Raw genomic sequence first — 20,175 nt, forward strand, 5'->3', positions numbered from 1 at the left:
GATTTGGAGTTGAGAGTAAGTAGTGAAGTGGCCAACTTTGCGGATGACACTAAATTGTTCGGGGTGGTAAGAACCAGAGAGGATTGTGAGGAACTCCAAAGGGACCTGTTGAGGCTGGGTGAGTGGGTGTCAACGTGGCAGATGAGGTTCAATGTGGCCAAGTGCAAAATAATGCACATTGGGACCAAGAATCACAGCTGCACAAGTTGATGGGGTGTGAACTGGCAGAGACTGACCAAGAGAGAGATCTTGGGGTCGTGGTAGATAACTCACTGAAAATGTCAAGACAGTGTGCGTTTGCAATAAAAAAGGCCAACGCCATGCTGGGAATTATTAGGAAGGGAATTGAAAACAAATCAGCCAGTATCATAATGCCCCTGTATAAATCGATGGTGCGGTCGGTCACATTTGAAATACTGTGTGCAATTCTGGTCACCGCACCTCAAAAAGGATATTATAGCATTGGAAAAAGTGCAGAAAAGGGCGACCAGAATGATTACAGGTTTGGAACACTTTTCCTATGAAGAAAGGTTAAAACGCTTGGGGCTCTTTAGCTTGGAGAAACGTCGACTGCGGGGTGACATGATAGAGGTTTACAAGATAATGCATGGGATGGAGAAGGTGGAGAAAGAAGTACTTTTCTCGCTTTCTCACAGTAAAGAACTTGTGGGCATTCAATGAAATTGCTGAGCAGTCGGGTTAGAACGGATAAAAGGATGATTAATCACCCAAGGGTGATTAACATGTGGAATTCACTGCCACAGGAGGTGGTGGCGGCTACAAGCATAACCAGCGTCAAGAGGGGGTTAGATAAAAATATGGAGCAGAGGTCCATCAGTGGCTATTAGCCACAGTGTGTATATATATGTGTGTGTGTGCATAAATATATATATATATAAATTTTTGGCCACTCTGTGATACAGAGTGTTGGACTGGATGGGCCATTGGCCTGATCCAACATGGCTTCTCTTATGTTCTTAAAATAACTTCCAGAAAAAGCATTGCATTTAAATATTCTCATAAACTTATTACTTTTCAGCGGATTATGAATTATAGTCCCAAGTACAGTGTTTTCTCCCATAAAATTACTTTGAAAATAAAACTGCCATACATTCCTATTGTATTTTGCCTTGTCACTATTTTAAACCTTTTTGATCAAGATTGTAATTTGATCTTTAAGGAAATCTTTAACAATAGTAAATAAAGATTTTCATAAACTTGCATGACATTTTCCTCCCTGCTCTGTGTCTTGTGTGCCTTTGTGAAATGAAAGCTAGGAGCCCAGAAGGAGTCATGTGTTGGGGGTGATATTTAACTATTTAGAACTAGGAATAGGCACAGACCAGGAAAGTCCGGTTCAGTGCAGGGCTCGCAACAGGGTGGCTCTGGACTGAACCCCCCAACAAAAAAACCTCACCCAAACTGAACTGATTTAGGTGGCATCAGGTTCACCCCTCAGCGTGCCTGTGTTATGCAGAAGTGAAGCAGGTATGTTAATGACACGCTTGCATCATTTATGGATGACCCAGGGTGGGGCTTAATGCCACCTGGAAGCGGTGTGCCAAACAGAGAAGCTCAGTGAGTGTTCAGAGGAAGGTGCTTTCCCTAAACCTTGGCTTGCAAACTCCAAAGCGGGCAAAGTCTGGCCCAGACTTTGGCTCTGGCTTAGGTGTGTGTCTCTATTTAGAACCTCTGCTCTAATACCCTCTAGCAGGTATCTACAAACTCTCAGGTGGGGTCAGTGCTAGACTGTCCAGCACCCTAGGCAAGGTTAACTTATGGTGCTCCCCCTGCACTGATAATGTCACTGAGTCACGTGGGGGGCACCCGTTTGTCACCCCAGAATGCCCGCACCCAAGTCGGTCACCTAGTTTGCCTAGTGGCAGAACTGGCCCTGCTCTCAGGGTTAATTTTCCCATTCTTCTCCATTCCTTTTGCATATTAGCCGCTTTCAGTGTTCTGTGCCCCTTGGGCACACTTGATCCACATCAAATGGAGGTTTTCTGAGCTGCTGGTGTTTTCTTCCTCTAGGTAGTTTATCTTGCCTTGTCCATGAATAGCCTGGGTTTGCTGCTTTTGTGATTGATATAGAGGCTGTTCGCTTCAGTATTAGGTACAGCAATATCAATTATGGTTTCCATGTGCAGAAATAATAAAATCTTTTTTTCTGCCCCCACACTTACCTTTAGCTAAATGAATGAACACTGCAAGTGAAACTGATGCGTTTTTGAAAATTAGTGTATACAGCCTTCTGAACAGTGTCTATTAAAGTAATTGTCGGAAATCATTGATCGACTGAATGTGATGTTTGGCTATAGAACTTTGTTCACTTTCTGCAAGTTAACAGACATTTTTAATGATATATTCTTATTTTACCACCACTCCCAATCTTCAGGCCTGCTATTGCTTCCATAATCCAACTAAACTTATTTTAACATACATATCTGATTTGTTTAATACACTTGTCATTGAGTGGCTGTTAAATTACTGCATTCCGATAAAATATTATTTTCCCCATTTGTATGGGTTTTTTAATGGTACAGCAGAAGAATAGGGCAGTTGTTTTAGACTATAAAGTACACCTGTTTAATTTCAGGAATAGGTATCTGAAAGTGCCTAGAAAAGCTTAATTTACATACCGTAGTTGGACTTCAGTTGGTGAATCTGGAGGAAAAGTAAGTGGTTATGACCTGAACTAAGGTTGGTCATACCATTGCCTCCGTTATTTTCATTGCTTGTTCAGATTTTGTAGAAAGACGGGAAGACATTGAAGGAGTTTTTAGAAATAGGTGTATATGGTTAAGAAAAATTACGAGGTTCTCATGATTTAGGTTGAAAATTACTACCTTATAGGCTTCAAAATGCCCCAGCCCTCCCTTAATTCATTCTTTTGCTGCTTGAAACTAATTCTGGAATTAATGTTAAGAAAACATAATTAAGGACAACATTTATGATGTACATTGGTGCATAATTTTTTAGTTGTTATAACAATTGAAAGGCATACTTAGTTTACTTAACAAACCCCAGCTGGTAAGTGGGTGTGAATGGCTTTAGATCAGATACTTAGATTTTATTTTCAAGAACTGTTTGATCATTCTTGCACACTGCAAAAATTTTAAAGTTGCAGTGATGCACTTCCCTACTGTTTTGTGTCAAATCAGGACACGGTAGAGAAGAGTGACATTCTTTTGGGACAAATTCTCATTAATGAAAGTCATACTAGGAAAGCTGTCCTGTTGATTAAACTCTTATTTTATTGCTTGGGGTTAACTGAAAAAAGTATGCTACAATGAAAATATTTACCCTCCTCTAGTAACACTCCATGCCTTTGGAGGTAGGTTTGCCTCAGATTGCAGGCTGCTTAGAAAAATGGCAGAGGCTTTTTGAAGGAGAATAGAAGGAACGGATTAGGCGAGGGCTGACCAGTCTTAAATTATCCATAGATTGTATATAAATCAAATGATTTCCTCTTTATGTTGTAGCAAGTGCACTTTTGTGACCTTAAAAGTAATAAATGATTACTTATTTCCACCCAAACACATGTCTTTTTTGCTGGAAAAGTATGATCTTTTATCAGACCAATAAGATTTGGACTGCCCCACGCTAGTGTTCTGATTTCAAGAATATCCTATTAGTGCTGTCTCTGAAAGACAGCTCCTGTTACTGTAACTCACTAGACCTACTTCTGGAGGTTTTCTGGTTCTGTATCCTCCTCTCTTTTCTCATCTATATCTAGGATAGTTGAAACAACAGAATGGGAAGATGTGGGGGATGATACTTTATTGAATGTTGAGAGAAGGGATGTGAGATGGAAACTAGGCCTAATACACTCTCTGAAGAATATGACAGTTTAGCGAAGTATACATTCCTTTATGTACTAGAAATCTCCTGGTTTCTTCCTCAGAGCTGCATATTTTTGTAAACTTGGTCTGTAGCTGAGCAAGTCAGTTTGTTTAGCACCAGTGGCTGCGTTTGAAAGACAAAATGAGATTAAGGGCCTCTGCTAATTAGAGGGGTTTTTTAATGCATGTAATTAAGCTATCATACAGATGCCAGATTTCAGTTCGAGGATATATTACAATTATTGTAAAATATTCTTATTTAGAAATTGTAACCTGGGCATGAGAAAATGAGCCATCACTGGGGAGGAGAACTTGATTTATGAGTTTAGGAACAAGACCTTAAAAATTGGGTGTCTTCAGTGACTTAATTCCTCAGGTTTTTTAGGATTTTGTTGCGCTTTAAATTATAGCTTTAATGATGAGGGTTAAACTTCTTTTTTTAAAAAAAAATAAATCTTTTGAAACTGTAATTATAAAACTTGCTGCTGATGAACGTATCTATTGATTTATAACAACCAGTGTTTGCGGTTTTCTGTAATATGCTTGGATAGAACAATGGCAATATACCACTGTTTTAGAAAAGGACTGGTAGCTTCACACATTACACAGCACAGTCATTCCAGTTCCAGGTTTTCAGCAGCTTTAGTACTTGTGAGAATAAAGCAGAAGAAGAGAGAGTTATGTCATAAGCTGCTTTGTATTCTTATTGCAGAGAAAAGCCGTGTATAAATATTTCAATCAATAAAATAATACACAATAGACATGATTTTTGTTGAAATTATGTGATCATGCAATGTATTTGTAGCCATTTTTAAAATAATTATACCCCCTCCAAAATTGGTTTAAGGTCACATTTCTCATGAAACATATGATCACTCTGTAAGACAAATAATATTTTGTCATTAAGGAATAGGGATGTGCACAAACCAGGAAAATGAAGGTTCGTGAGAAACACGAACCCCCACAAACTTTTCAGTTTCCCAAGCCAGTTCTTGGTTCATGAATTGGGGAGAGCTTCTGTGAGGAAAGGCAAGTGGAGGAAAGACATTTAAAGAGACCTATGAATCAAACAAACTGCTGTAAAAAACATGGCAGTTCACAGGCGGGTCGCAAACAACACAGTTGCCTGAATCATGGTTCATTAATCAATGAACTGACCCAGTTTGTCACAAACTTTGGTTTGTAAGTCAGTTTGTGCCCATCCCTATTAAGGAAAATTTTAAACTCTTTTAAAGACTGGACTGGAGTCCAGATTATTGTTCTGCAGCCCCTGTTTCTTCTGATCCTTTCCTTAGGCTCTCTGGTTAGAGATGAAGGGAATCAATAGTCTGGGCAGGCATCTGCAGACAGAAAGAGTGTGCCTAATATCTACCATTATCTTATGAAAAGAGGTCTAATTTCTCTTGGAACTGTATTCATATGCAAGGTGAAATGTGTATACTGTACATAGTGAGGCAGCAGAATCATGCCCTCTCTTGGCCAGGGGTCAATGTGGATGGAGATTTACACCAATTCCCCACTCCACTGATACCCACCAAGGGTCTGCAAACCCTTGGGAACAATACAGGAGGCAAAGTTGGGGTCTGCAGTGAGAAAGGGAAATGGGGGAAAATCACTGATGCCATTTTAAAAGCCAATATAATTAAGTCTTCAAAATATTTTGTTGGATGCAAGCTTGTATGCACATATTGCCATGAATCCTGAATGCAAGCTTCACTGAAATTCCATTTCAAATGAAATCTGATTTGTGCACATTTAGATAAACATGCAGCTTTTCCTAGGGTTCATCTTAACCAACATACTTGGTCCATCCATTTTTCTTTCTGTTATTGGTTAAGCACATGAAAATGGTAGGCTAAATAGTGATGAAGACTCGTCTTTATTGGTTCTGTTGATCTTTAAAAGATCCTTGATTACTTTCTCATTAATTTCACTGACAATTCTATAAATGCACATGGTTAAAGCAGTCAGCTAGACTGAAAGCAAAGAAGTAGTGCATGAACGAATACTACTAGCAGATGTTACCAACAAATATCAGGTAACTTGTCTGCCTTCCTTTCATGTCTTTTTTGCTTTCTTAAAGTTCTTGTATCTATATTTTGGTTTTAGATTGTACGCTGTGAGGTGGAGTTTTTAATATAATTGTTATACAATGGATAGTGTCTGAAGTGGCTTATAAAACTATTATTATTACTATTATTAATTATTAAAGGAGATTGATCACTTGGGAATGTTTGTGATGATATCATACTTTTATTTGACTGCATTTTTGACTTAATTTTGTCAGCATTCCTTCTAATTTGGGAGTTTAGGGACATTCTGGTCAATACTGCCTCTAAGCTGTGGAGTCTTGTGAGCAAAAATTCTGGTTCGTGAGCTATTGGCATTAAAGTTGTGAGTTACTGCATAAGGTAGTTTGCTCTGGTGCCATTTTTCCTGAGCTAAGACAAAAATGTGTAAGCCAGAGGCTAAAAAACTGTAAGCTAGCTCACACTAACTCAGCTTAGAGGGAAGACTGATTCTGGTACAAATGCATAAGAATTGCCTTAATTCAATCTAAATCTACCGACTCCAGTGTTCTGCTTCTACGAGTAACCAACCACAATTAGCATCCAGTGATCTACCCTACTGATCTATATGCTCCTAATGTTCTATAAGGGCCTTCTTTTAAGGAATCGTTTGTCTTCTCTAATTTTTCTTCATGATCAGATTTCACAATATGAAATATTGTTTGTGGACGTGAAAGATTTAAACAGCTGCAAATTTTGTGAGAGCCTTTGTTTATTGTCATGTTTGTTCTTTTCTTTACTTAGAGAGTAATCTCTTTTATTTGTTCATGCGTTGTGTGATAGATTGGTTGGTGTGCCTGGGTTTGTGTACAAAGGAAAGGCATTTAAAGAGACCTACGAACCAAACAAAAAAAAATGTGGTGGTTCATAGGCGGTTTGTGTACTGCTCCATGTGAACCTCTGCTCCATTTTTCAGAGATGGTGGTCAAAAGTATCTGGGTTGCCAGACCCCCACCAGGGGTGAAGGAGCCCCCACTTTTATGAGGTTCCCACTGGCTGGCAGGGGAAAATTCTGCCCCCAACTGGCCCAAAGACTGATGTCACTCATCAGTGCTCTAGTTTTTGGACAAAACTCTATGGTAAAATTGGCTACAAAACCATAGTTTTGCCCAGAAACTAGAGCTTCCCCTCCCCTGATGTCATTGACATGATGACATGGCAGAAGATCCCAGAGAGGACCAAGGATGCTCCCACCGGCTGCCAGGTATACACATAAACAGTCAAATGAAGCATTTTTTAAAAAATACTTGAGTAAAGAATATACAAGGGGGTAATTTAAATTATACATAAAATACTTTATTAAACTGGCATCAGCTGTTTACTTCTGTTAACTAACTACTTCCTTTTATGCAGAAAATAAACAGGAAGTAATGACAAAGCAATGTAGGAAGGGGCAAGTACAACAGATGTATTCATGGCAAAATAAAAGTCTCTAAGGGAAGAGCAAAAGTAACTATGGAATATTACAATATCGGTCAAGGTTGACAAGATTTCCCCCATTTTACAAGGTTTGGGCTGAGTCGTCTGTGTTCACCCTAGATTAGGTGCTGCATGCCACTGTTTTGCCCTGCATTACGGTACATTATTTCAAAGCCAGCACTTAACGCAGATGCAATATTTTAGGTCTCTTAACTGTGCTTAAGACATTGGGGGAAAGTTGCATTATAGGAATGAGGCAGCGTACTTTTTCCTCCCCATGCAAATTACTCTTTTATGTAACCCTAATTTAGTTATTCCCTAAGGCACAGAGTGATGTTGGGTCTAAGCTGCCTATGGTAAAAGCTGACTAGATGCTAAACCTTCCATGAAGATAGATCAAGGTGGGCACCCATGTTGGTCTGGAGCAGCGGAACGAATGTCAAGTCTTAAAGATGTCACTGGACTCAAAAATTTGTTCTAGTTGCTGCCAAACATTATGATCATAGAGTTAAAAAGGATCTTTTTGCACTGGACACAGCAGTCTTCAGAGTACTTTAGGCAGAAGCATTTCACCCTTTTTTTTCCTCCCTTGGCTTTCTCTTTTTAATTTCCACTCCCTTCTGTGAACTTCAGTTTTTAGGAGGGCCTGTGGCATTTTTTTTTTTGCAAGTAAGGTGTTAATGTGGCAGGATTCTGTGCAGACAAGCCTAGGGAGATTTAGATACTTTATTTATTCACACCTGGAGCCATAATAGCTGTTTTAGCTGAAAAGTAGGTTTCTAGTACCTCATCCAAAATGGGTGTCCTTGGTACTAATTACTAATGATTTCAGCGAATCACCTTCTTTGTACTGAGACTGGGATAGAAATGCTAACTGTAACTGTAAACAGAAATGCTAAAGCAGTGCCATGAATCAGTGCAAGAGGTACCCTATCTACAGCTGTTTTTCTATTCAAAACTGAGTCAGTTGCAGAAGCAATTTTGGTTGCCTTTAATTTTGTTCTGAGGGAAGTTAGTATTGAATACATTGAAATAAGCAGTCCATTTTCATGTCTTGTGTTTAGGGTAGTGTAGATGGTAGTGCTAAAATCTTTCTTTTCTCCCAAGGACTTGCAGTCTTTAAAATAGATATGGATTAAATTGTTTTTCTTTCTATTTTTGCCAGTAAATACATCTAAGGATTTCAGTATGAAAAACTCCATCTATGTATTTGACTGTACTGTTTTGGCAACTGACAGAAATTGGCTTTGAAATGGTGCAAATTAATGCCTTATTAGCAACTCTCATATTGTGAAGGAATAAACAAGTTTGCATAAATGAATCCTCCAGTGAAATATGTTATTAACAAGTAATCTTTTTATTATTCTGTCTGTTGCAAGGAAAGAATATAGTATGATTGTTTGTTTCCACATAGCTAGTACAAATATGGATGCAATTCAGTTTAATTTTCTAGTAGTAATTGATGGGATGTTAGCAGTGCAGTCCTTACCAGAGTTGTATCCTTCCAACTCCACTGAAGTCAGTGGGTTTAAAAGGATATAGCTCTGTTTAGAATTGCTGTGTGAAGAGCTCTGCCTTTTTCATCATGCATTTGCTGCTACCACCTAACACTGTGTGGATTTTCAGGAAACTTAATGAATTGGTGCTTATCTGAGACTCCACGGCTCTTTATCCACTCCAGTGTGCACCTTCAGCTTTGCAAATGTTCCCTTTTGCTACAGCGGAGCTATTGATACACTCCTTGAAGTTAATGGGGAATCCCCGGGAAGTGAGGGCCTCCTTTGCTTCCCCGGCTAGCACAGGATAGATTTTTGAGTGCATGACTTCTGCTGATACAACAGATATAATCTTTACTTTTACAGGTACAGTGGACTTCCCATGGTTCTCAGTAGAAACCTGTTTCTCCCTTACCCCTCTGCACATGCACAGACAATGTGATATTGTTGCTGGAAATGGTTGGTCTGTTTTTTGCCTTCCACAGATACATCATCCCTTTTCATATACTAAATCAGGTCCTGTCATAAGCAGAGGGGAAGGGCTGAGTGGGGGTACCGGGGGATGCGCTTCTGGTTCTCTAGATTGTCCCAATGCTGAGCAGATGTACATCTGAAGAAAAAAGAGGACTCTGTTGAACTCTATAGGGATTCTTCTGTGTTGCAAGTATTGATCATGCCTTATGTGATTATAAAATGAAAAGTAAGCTTTGAGAAGACTTAAGGCTTGTTTTTGTTTCCTTCTCTATAGCTCTACCGAAAAATCATTTCCCTGGAGATCAGCAGGTACAGTTGTTTGTATGTATGGTGTACATCTAAGTTGCAAATTAAATTTCATTCATAATAACTATGTTAATTCAAATTGCTATGTTTTGTTGAATTTAAGTTATTTATTTAATTCATGTAGAATTATTTTACCCAATAAAATACTTTGAATATTTCTGATATATACATTTTTTTGCAGCAGTAATGTTTTGATGAATATGTAAGGTTTGCTTTTGATGTATATGTGGTTTAAGTGGTCACAGCTTCTTTAGCACCCACAGTTAGCAACATGCAAGGGGCGCCGGCAGGGCAGGGGTGCCAAATTTGGTCCTCCCCTAGACAAATCCATAGTTTGCCTCTTCCTTCGCTTGCCCCTTCCCCTCCTCTGTAGCTTGCCTGCCCCTTACCCTTTTCTGTAGTTTGCCTGCCCCATCTCCTTCTCGTTGCTTGTCCGCCATCCTCTTCCTCCGCTTGCCCCTTCCCCTCCTCCATAGCTTGCCACCCCCACCTCCTCCCCATCGCTTGTGTCCACTGTCCTCTTCCTCCTCCCACCACCCCTTACCCTCCACCATAGCTTGCCCGCACCGCCTCCTCCCCATCACTCATTTGCTGTGCATGGCGGACAAGTGCCAGGGAGGAAGTGGGGTGAGCAAGCTACAAAGGAGGAGAAAGGGTGGGTGGGCAAAGAGGATGGCGGACAAACAATGGGGAGGAGACAGGGCAGGCAAGCTACAGAGGAGGGAAAGGGGCAAGCAGAGGAAGAGACAAACTATGGATTTGTCTAGGAGAGGACCATATTTGGCACTACAGAGGAGGGGTAGGGGTGGGTGGACGAAGAGGACGGCAGTCACAAGCAGAGGGGAGGAGACGGGGCGGGCAAGCTACGGAGGAGGGGAAGGAGCGGGAAGCAAATGAAGAGGATAGTGGACACAAGCAACAGAGAGGAGGGAGCAGTCAAGCTATAGAGGAAGGGAAGGGGCGGGCAGGCAAAGGAAGAGGATGGCAGACAAGCAACAGGGAGGAGGCAGAGAAGGCAAGCTACGGAGAAGGGGAAGGGGTGGGTGAAGGAAGAGGATGGCGGACAAGCAATGGGGAGGAGGCAGAGAAGGCAAGCTACAGAGAAGGGGAAGGGGTGGGTAAAGAAAGAGGATGGTGGATAAGCAATGGGGAGGAAGTGGGGTATGAAGGAGGGGAAGGGGGTGGGTGAAGGAAGAGGATGGCGGACAAGCAACGGGGAGGAGACGGGGCAGGCAAGCTACAGAGGAGGGGAAGGGGCAAGTGGAGGAAGAGGCAAACTATGAATCTGTCTAGGGGAGGACCAAATTTAGCACTCCCGCCCTGCCTAATTTGCCTAGTGAGAGGGCCAGCCCTGCTTGTGCTTAACCTCTAATGCCCCAGGAACAGACAGCTTGATAGTTTTGCCAAGCTTTTTGCTATGCTGTGACAACTTCACTCATGTCAGCAGGGCTTCTGCAGGTGCTAACCTGCAGATGGGCATAATCAGCTACTGCCCACGCCTGACTAAGATCATAGCTCCCATCTTAGGGAATGGCTTACCCAAGGAGGTCAGGAAAACTTTCCACAATATATGCAAAACGGAATTATTCAGGAGAGATTTTATGTGCACGTAGTAAGGCTATATATTGTATAAATGGTTCACAAACTTACTTGGATAAATGACTGGAGACTTATCTATACTGTTGTGTATAGTTTATTGTAATTAGGTTCCTATTATGTATTTTTTGTACCACTTAACGTGTCATGTTAATATTTATGCTATGCTTCAGTTTTTTCCAGTGGTTCCAGGTTTCTAAAATCCAAATGCATTTGTTATTAAATGCCCTGTTTTGTTGATTTTATTGACTTACGATGTGTCATTTGTAGGGTTGCCAAGTCTTACCTGTCTCCAGGTAAGAGGTGGGGTGATTTTTTTTGCTGTGCAAAGTGTGCATGGCACGATTGGCAATTGGGTAAGCCGTAGCCCATGCCTGGCACGATAACATCACTTCTGGGTGATGTCATCATGCCAGGCATGTTGCGGTGCACCAGAGCTCTTTGGGGGCAGAGCTCCTTCCCCGGCTTGTTATGGGGCGGCAGGTTGGAGACCCCAAAATTGGGGGAACCTCCACGCCCAGCGGGAATATGGCAAGTTTAGTAATTTGCCTTGAGTAATTTGCTGTGAGAAAGGCAGACTATAAATAATATAAATTAAAAAAATAGCATCTAGATTACTGCAATGCACTCTACATGGGGCTCCCTGTAAAGATTGTCCAGGAACTACAGAGGGGTACAGAATTCTGGGGGCAGAATAGTGACTAAATCGTAGGGATTGTACCACTCTAGTCTTGTTCAATCTGTACTGGCTCCCAGTTTTCTTCTGGGCTCAATTCAAGGTGCTGATATTGACTTTTGGAAACCCTGTATGGTTTGGGGGCCAGCACACATGAACCTAGATGACAAGATACATGAGAATAGGGCCTTCTTGAAAGCATTGCCAAGAATTTGGGACATTAATCTGTCTCCCTCTATCATTGTGTTCTTCTGCCAGTAGGTGAATATTTACGTTTCGGTTGGCATACCCCCAGTAACTTGTTGGTGCACCCCCAGTAACTTGTTGGTGCTTCTCCTGGGATTTGTTTTTAAGCGTGCCTGTGTGTTTATATGTTTTATTATTGAATTGTTTAAATATTTTATATATACTACTTCGATGTCAGAAATATTTTAATGTTTGTTTACTTGGGGACCCTTTATGGGTGGAAAAGGGGCAAAGAAACGGTTTTAATTAATCAAATACAGTTTATGTTAACCGTAACATTTTTCCAAACCGAGCTTTAAAATATTAATGCTGCAGATATATTTTGCAAATATTTATGAGTGTTTGGTTAGTCTTTAAAAACCTCATGATTTTAAGACTCTCGTTCATCCTTTTACTACATCTGTTTGTCATTCAAATTTGAGATGATGCTTCATTAGGGTGACCATAATGTCTGAAGGCCAGCCAGGGACACTGGGGGGTGGGTGGGTGGGGGTGCGCACGCGCTTTGCGCGCGCGCTGCCGGAAACAGGAAGTGACGTCACTTCCGGTGACGTCATGCCACCACCGGAAACAGGAAGTGGCATCACTTCCTGTGACATCATTTCCCCCCGCGTCACCTGCCGGAAACGGGAAGTGACATCACTTCCTGTGACATCATTTCCCCCAAATGACATCATTTCCCCCAAATGCCACTGCCGGAAACAGGAAGTGACTTCACAGCACTTCCTGTGACGTCCCCAAAAATCCCCCAAATATCACCGCCGGAAACAATTTTGTTCTCAAATCCTGTATATACTTCATCAGTATATGGGATAAGGCACTTTCTCAACTGTGCTGCATAATGCAGCCTATTTATTTTGTCCTGTTGGCTCTGTTGGCTCTATCTGCGCCACCTTCATCACTTTCGGGGTGTGGATCCCCCAGTGGGGTGGTCTCCCGACTCCCTCTGCCGACTGTTTCTGATAGCCCTGCGCCCCCTCTTTCATTTGATATGTGTCCCGTGCGGGTGCCACCCTCCCGCCGGGAGATGCCGCAAAATGAGCCCCCTTGAGGCTTATGGCGGCAGGGCTCGGGGGAAGCGAGCTAGACTGCTGTTCTTTTGAGGGGTTATAGAGTGTTTCGAGCCCGTCCCTGTGGCATCGGTCCCATCGTTGTGGGACCCAGGGGGCCGGCGCAGCGGCACGCCGAAGCAGCCTGTCACTAATAACACCGGTCGAGATGCAGGACAGGAACCTGGAAGTGACCGACAGGCTGCTTCAGCGTGCCGCTGCGCCGGCCCCCTGGGCCCCACAATGATGGGACCGATGCCACAGGGACGGGCTCGAAACACTCTATAACCCCTCAAAAGAACAGCAGTCTAGCTCGCTTCCCCCGAGCCCTGCCGCCATAAGCCTCAAGGGGGCTCATTTTGCGGCATCTCCTGGCGGGAGGGTGGCACCCGCACGGGACACATATCAAATGAAAGAGGGGGCGTAGGGCTATCAGAAACAGCCGGCGGAGGGAGTCGGGAGACCACTCCACTGGGGGATCCACACCCCGAAAGTGATGAAGGTGGCGCAGATAGAGCCAACAGGACAAAATAAATAGGCTGCATTATGCAGCACAGTTGAGAAAGTGCCTTATCCCATATACTGATGAAGTAAATACAGGATCTGAGAACAAAATTGCACTAGAAGACACAAACACAAAGCTCCCTTACACTGAATCAGTGCTTGGGTCCACCAAAGTCAGTATTGTCTACTCCAGTCACAAACACAAAGCTCCTTTACACTGAATCAGTGCTTGGGTCCACCAAAGTCAGTATTGTCACATAAGAGAAGCCCTGTTGGATCAGGCCAGTGGCCCATCCAGTCCAACACTCTGCGTCACATAACAACATAAGAGAAGCCCTGTTGGATCAGGCCAGTGGCCCATCCAGTCCAACACTCTGCGTCACATAAGAACATAAGAGAAGCCCTGTTGGATCAGGCCAGTGGCCCATCCAGTCCAACACTCTGCGTCACATAAGAACATAAGAGAAGCCCTGTTGGATCAGGCCAGTGGCCCATCCAGTCCAACACTCTGGGTCACATAAGAACATAAGAGAAGCCCTGTTGGATCAGGCCAGTGGCCCATCCAGTCCAACACTCTGGGTCACATAAGAACATAAGAGAAGCCCTGTTGGATCAGGCCAGTGGCCCATCCAGTCCAACACTCTGCGTCACATAAGAACATAAGAGAAGCCCTGTTGGATCAGGCCAGTGGCCCATCCAGTCCAACACTCTGCGTCACATAAGAACATAAGAGAAACCCTGTTGGATCAGGCCAGTGGCCCATCCAGTCCAACACTCTGCGTCACATAAGAACATAAGAGAAGCCATGTTGGATCAGGCCAGTGGCCCATCCAGTCCAACACTCTGGGTCACATAAGAACATAAGAGAAGCCCTGTTGGATCAGGCCAGTGGCCCATCCAGTCCAACACTCTGGGTCACATAAGAACATAAGAGAAGCCCTGTTGGATCAGGCCAGTGGCCCCTCCAGTCCAACACTCTGCGTCCCTCCCTCACTCGCTGCCTTCCCCGCCCGGGCGCGCGGCCCCCGGCTCTCTGGCTGGCTAAACCGGGACCTCTTAATGGTCCCGGTATACCCAGCCCGGGAGCCGGGAATTGGGGGCCAGAACCGGGAAAGTCCCGGGAGACCGGGACGGTCTGGCCACCCTATGCTTCATCGTGTTTTTTTTTTTTAGTAACTTCTATCATACAGTAACTTTTTACATTCTATTACTGCTTGGAGGATATACTTCAATATTTTTCTCTTCAGACCAAATTCCTGAGAGCCATGTTTGCTGTACCCCACTGTGTTCCTAATACAGTTTTGTGTTTAGAGGTGGGTTTAATTTCTCTGAATGTTTGTGCATGGGTACACAGGATCAATTACTGGCACAAGCTTGTTTTCTCTCCTGTAGGGTCTTGTACCTGTAACATTAATAACCTTTCAATCAAAATGGAAAAGAAAGAACTTCAGAGAAATTATTATAATCCATTTATTTATTTATTTATTTATTTTTATTCGATTTTTTTTTTTTTTAGCCTGCCCTTCCTATAGAACAGGCTCAGGGCGGGTTACATCATAAAAACAATCAACAGTAAAAAAAAACAATTTAAAATATATAAAATCTAAAGTTACAGAGTAACAGTAGGTATTAAAATGGCAAATTCTGCCTCACAGACATGGCTTATTGTCCAGGTCCAGCAGATCTTATAGCACTGGAATGGAATAAAGGGGGGAGGCCGGTAACAAGTAACGTCCACTGCCTCAGCTGAAAGCCTGGTGAAAGAGCTCTGTTTTACGGGCCCTGTGGAATTGAAGCAGATCCCGCAGGGCCCGGATCTCCAGGGGGAGCTCATTCCACCAGGCAGGGACCAGGGCCAAAAAGGCTCTGGCCCTCGTCGAGGCCAGATGAGCATCTCTGGGGCTGGGTATCACCAGAAGCTGTTGGGTTGCTGATCGTAAAGACCTTCAGGGCTCATACAGGGAGAGGTGATCCTGTAGGTATGCTAGTCCCTGGCCATATAAGGCTTTAAATGAAAGTACCAACGCCTTGAACTGGATCTGGTACTCAATAGGTAGTCAGTGCAGTTCACGCAGCACAGGATGGATCCATGCCCATATAGGCGACAATGTCAACATCCTTACAACATCCTTTTGCGCCAGCTGGAGGGTCAAGGGCAGCCCCATATAGAGAGAGTTACAATAATCTTGCCTGGAAGTGACGAGATATCGTGGGGGACGAGATATGGGACCAACTGTCTGACCCACCTCAGATGGGAAAAAGGCTGATTTGGCAGCGGTGATAACCTGAGCCTCCATAGTCAGAGAGGCATCCAGGAATACCTCCAAGTTCTTTACACTTGATGTGGGCATCAGTGAAGCCCCATCAAAGAATGGGAGCCTGATCTCTGATCCCAGCCCCCTGTAACTTAGGCACAGGACCTCCATCTTTGATGGATTCAGTTTCAGCCAGTTCTGTTGCAACCAACCATCCCCAGCTTGCAATGCCCTACCCAGCTCCTCCAGGGCTGAATCTGGGCAGCCATCCTTCAGCAGATAGAGCTGAGTGTCATCTGCATATTGATGACACCCCAGCCCATACCTCTGGATAATCTGGGCAAGAGGGCACATGTAGATGTTGAATAACATCGGGGAAATAATTGCTCGCTGCAGCACACCACATTGTAATGGGTGCCGCTGGGATAGTTCACCCCCAACCGCCACCCTCTGTCCCCAACCTTGGAGAAAGGAGACCAGCCATTGTAGGGCCAGCCCCAATATCCCTGCATTGGTGAGGTGTTGGGCCAACACTTCATGGTCGACCATATCGAATGCTGCTGACAGATCAAGAAGGATCAGCAAGAAAGCCTGAAGCTGCGTTGTCACCGCCCTCTCCACTACCTTGCCCAGGAACGGCAAGTTCGAGACTGGGCAGTAGTTTGCTAGGACCATAGGTTCCAAAGATGATTTCTTCAGGAGAGGACGGACCACTGCTTCCTTCAAGGCCCCCAGGAATGCCCCTGTTGAGAGGGACAAGTTGATCTCCCTCAGGGGGGTTCGTATGCCATCACCACAGGCAGCACAGAATAGGTGGTGATGGCATACCGGGATCTTTTGGAGAATAGATGTAATAAACACGCCATCACCACCTATTCTGATATTCTCCTAGTAGTCGTGGGTTATTCCAAAGCTAAATCTGAATAAAGCAAATTATTTGGAACAGTGACCTTCAACACCATCACTTTAGGAACAAGAAATCAGCATTGTCAAACTTTCTAACTAATTTATGGATTCCCAAACACAAGATAGCTTTCACTCTGGCCTGCCTCAGTGTTCTTTCATCCACTTTTATTAGAAAGAAGATACTATGGTGTGCCACTTCAGGGGCATTTGTGCCCCTGTAGTACTGCGGAAATTAAAACAGTTGGACACATGCTGCGGCTTGGTCCCTCTCTTCTATAACGACCTTAAATATATATTTATTACACCTATTCTCCAAAAGATCCCAGTCAGATCGGAGGAATGGTGTACCTCTTATTTTCTTTGCAGACCTTGAATCTTCAACCTTGGATAAGTTGCCAGATTGTTTGCAGATGCCAGAGTCTACCAAGATTCAGTTATACATATTGGATTTCTAAAATATATTGTAATGGAAGACTGTGTGTGTGTGTGTGTTCTTATAGCCCAGGGGAGTCCAAACTGTGGCTCATACTGTGTGGTTCTCGAAGCCCCCACCATCCTGTCAGCCAGCTTGGAGAAGACGTTTCTCTCTTTAAATCACTTTTCCAGGCCAAGCCAGCCGGTGACTTGGAGAATGGACTTAAAGTTGCTTTCTTTTCACATCTTCCTCCCTCCCCCTATCTTCCTCCCTTCCTTCTTTCCTTCTCTCAAACATCTGACATTCATGTCTTGCGGCTCTCAGATACCTGATGCAGATTCTGTGTGGCTCTTACGTTAAGCAAGTTTGGCCGCCCGTTATAGCCATGTATGTTTTACTCTGCTGGTCTGTGACCATAATAAATTATTGATCAAGCACTTTTCTTTATCATTCTTCTATAATAAATCCAGTTTCTTTTACAGAGGTTCACTTGTTCTGTTCTATCAGTGTCCAGTGCTCTGACATTGCACACCAATGGCCCTCTTTAGTATATGAATCTTCTACATTGTTGTTGTTTGTTCTCTAACAAATTGCAAACATTTCTTGTAATTTTTTCCCAAACATTTATCTTCTCAAGTTTTTCCTTTGTTTCTTTGTAACAACAATAAATGCTAGTTCCTTATTTGAGTTGATTGCTTTTTTGTTTCTGAAGTACACAGCTACAAAATATATTTTTCATGAAATGTAGTGCTGATGATCTCAATCAGTAGGTTAGTTCAGTTGTTGACGTAGGTGTTAATGCATGGATACTGAAGTGATGAAAATTTTTGTCATTCCTTCTCATATTTAATCCCCTGCGCTGTTTCCAAGGACCCACCAACCAGTCTTAGAGGTCATAGCAGGCTACATTGAGAAATGGTGAAGTTTATTCCATGAGTGCTGCTCTACGCACACTAGATATGGTCTGGCATAAATCCTGCGTCCCTGAATCCTGTATGACAGATTCTGTGAGACTAGGTTTAAATCTTACCTGTAAGAGTTGCTCAGAATAAGGCTATAGAACAGCTCAAGCACAAGCCAAGTGAGCTCCTTCAGGTAGATATTCTAACTGGTGGGAAAATATACCAATAATGAGTAATTTCCCTTATTGATGAGTCAGTCAGGACACCTGTTCAGCTGTCTGAACAGTCTGTTAATGGATTTTTGCCTCAGAACACAGAGTTGCACATCTGACCAATCAGAGAGAGGGGTGTGCAAGCAGACAACAGCCTGCCAGCACACAGCAAACCTTTTACCTCTTTGCAAAAACACATTTTACCCCTTGGAATTTCTAAAAAATCCCTTCAGAGTGGGCACTTGCATCATGGAAGGAATGCACTCCCCAAATTTTGGGTTTCTAGGTCCAGCGATTTAGACTGAGTATTGATGAGTTGGTCATGACACTTGTTTTTATATAGATAGATAGATGGGGACCCAGGTAGGGTTGCCACAATTAGGGTATTGGGGATGGGAATGCCATATCCAGGTTAGGGGATGGAGCCTGGGAAGGACAGGAACCTTAGTGGGATAAAGTGCCAGAGTCCAAAGCATCCATGTTCTCCAGGACTACCGATCTGTGTAGTTTGGAGATGAGCTGCAATTCCATGGGATAGCCAGGTCCCACCTGGAGGCTGGCTTCTCTAGACCCAGAGCAGGTTCCGACATTGCTCTCCCCATTCTGTTTTTATTCTTATAATATGTATCACTGAATCAACAATGAACCTCAGTAGACTCTGGCATCTACAAAGAATATGGAAACTTATCTGAGGTTGCAGTTTCGAGGTCTACCAAGAAGAAAGGAGGTATACCATTCCTTTGATCTGCCTGGGATTTTTTTTTTTGGAGCATAGATGTAATAAATATGTATTTCATCCTGTTAGGTAGGTTAGTCTGAGAGACTGGCTCATTGAAATACTAATATTTATTTAATTATGAGCTTTCATGAGGCAGAGCTCATTGCTTCAGATACGTTGAAGAAGTGAGCTCCGACTGATGAAAACTCATACAGAAATGACTTGCAATTGTGTGTAAGAAGCCTCTGAACTGACATCTTATTTTGCTACAAAGAACTAACAGCCGCTACTCTTTAGTTCTCATGGATGACTCAAAAGTAATTAAGTAGGATGTTGAACCTGGGTCTCCCAGATCCTAGACTGTACCATGCTGTTTTTCAAGGACGTGTATCTCCCATGCAGATGTTTGCCATACAATAGGGGAGGGACGGTGGCTCAGTGGTAGAGCATCTGCTTGGTAAGCAGAAGGTCCCAGGTGCAATCTCTGGCATCTCCACAAAAAGGGTCCAGGCAAATACCCTGGAGAGCTTGAGACCCTGGAGAGCCACTGTTAGTCTGAGTAGACAATACTGACTTTGATGGACCAAGGTCTGTTTCAGTATAAGGCAGCTTCATATGTCCTTATGTCATATGTCCAATATGCAGTAAGTGTTGGAGCCCCATGGTGCAGAGTGGTACACTGCAGTACTGCAGTCCAAGCTCTGCTCACAACCTGAGTTCGATTCTGGTGGAAGCTGGGTTCAGGTAGCCGGCTCAGGGTTGACTCAGCCTTCCATCCTTTAGAGGTCGGTAAAATGAGTACACATCATGCTGGGGGTAAAGTGTAGATGACTGGGGAAGGCAATGGCAAACCACCCCATAAAAAAGTCTGACGTGAAAACATTATGATGCGACGTCACCCCAAAGTCAGAAATGACTGGTGCTTGCACAGGGGACTACCTTTACCTTTTATGCAGTAAGTGCATTTGAAGCTTAAAATATGAAGCCAGTCCTGTGACTGGAGTTTTTAGGAATAAGCAGCACCAATTTCTGTATGAAGAAGCGTTTGCCTTCCCTGGCCCATGGCATATAAATCAAAAGAAACGAGTCA

General features: G+C 43.3%; 1 protein-coding gene across 11 annotated transcripts in view; it reads left to right on the forward strand.

The window, feature by feature from the left end:
* Positions 1 to 20,175, forward strand: part of PKP4 (plakophilin 4) — a 173,981-nt gene that overhangs the window by 94,770 nt on the left and 59,036 nt on the right. For all 11 annotated transcript variants that reach the window (XM_060257373.1, XM_060257380.1, XM_060257372.1 and 8 more), the window contains one exon: positions 9,575 to 9,609. In XM_060257373.1, coding sequence (XP_060113356.1) covers positions 9,575 to 9,609 — 35 coding nt within the window. The remainder of the gene's footprint in view (positions 1 to 9,574; positions 9,610 to 20,175) is intronic.

Source organism: Heteronotia binoei, chromosome 16 (assembly GCF_032191835.1).
Source record: "Heteronotia binoei isolate CCM8104 ecotype False Entrance Well chromosome 16, APGP_CSIRO_Hbin_v1, whole genome shotgun sequence".
NCBI lineage: Eukaryota > Metazoa > Chordata > Lepidosauria > Squamata > Gekkonidae > Heteronotia > Heteronotia binoei.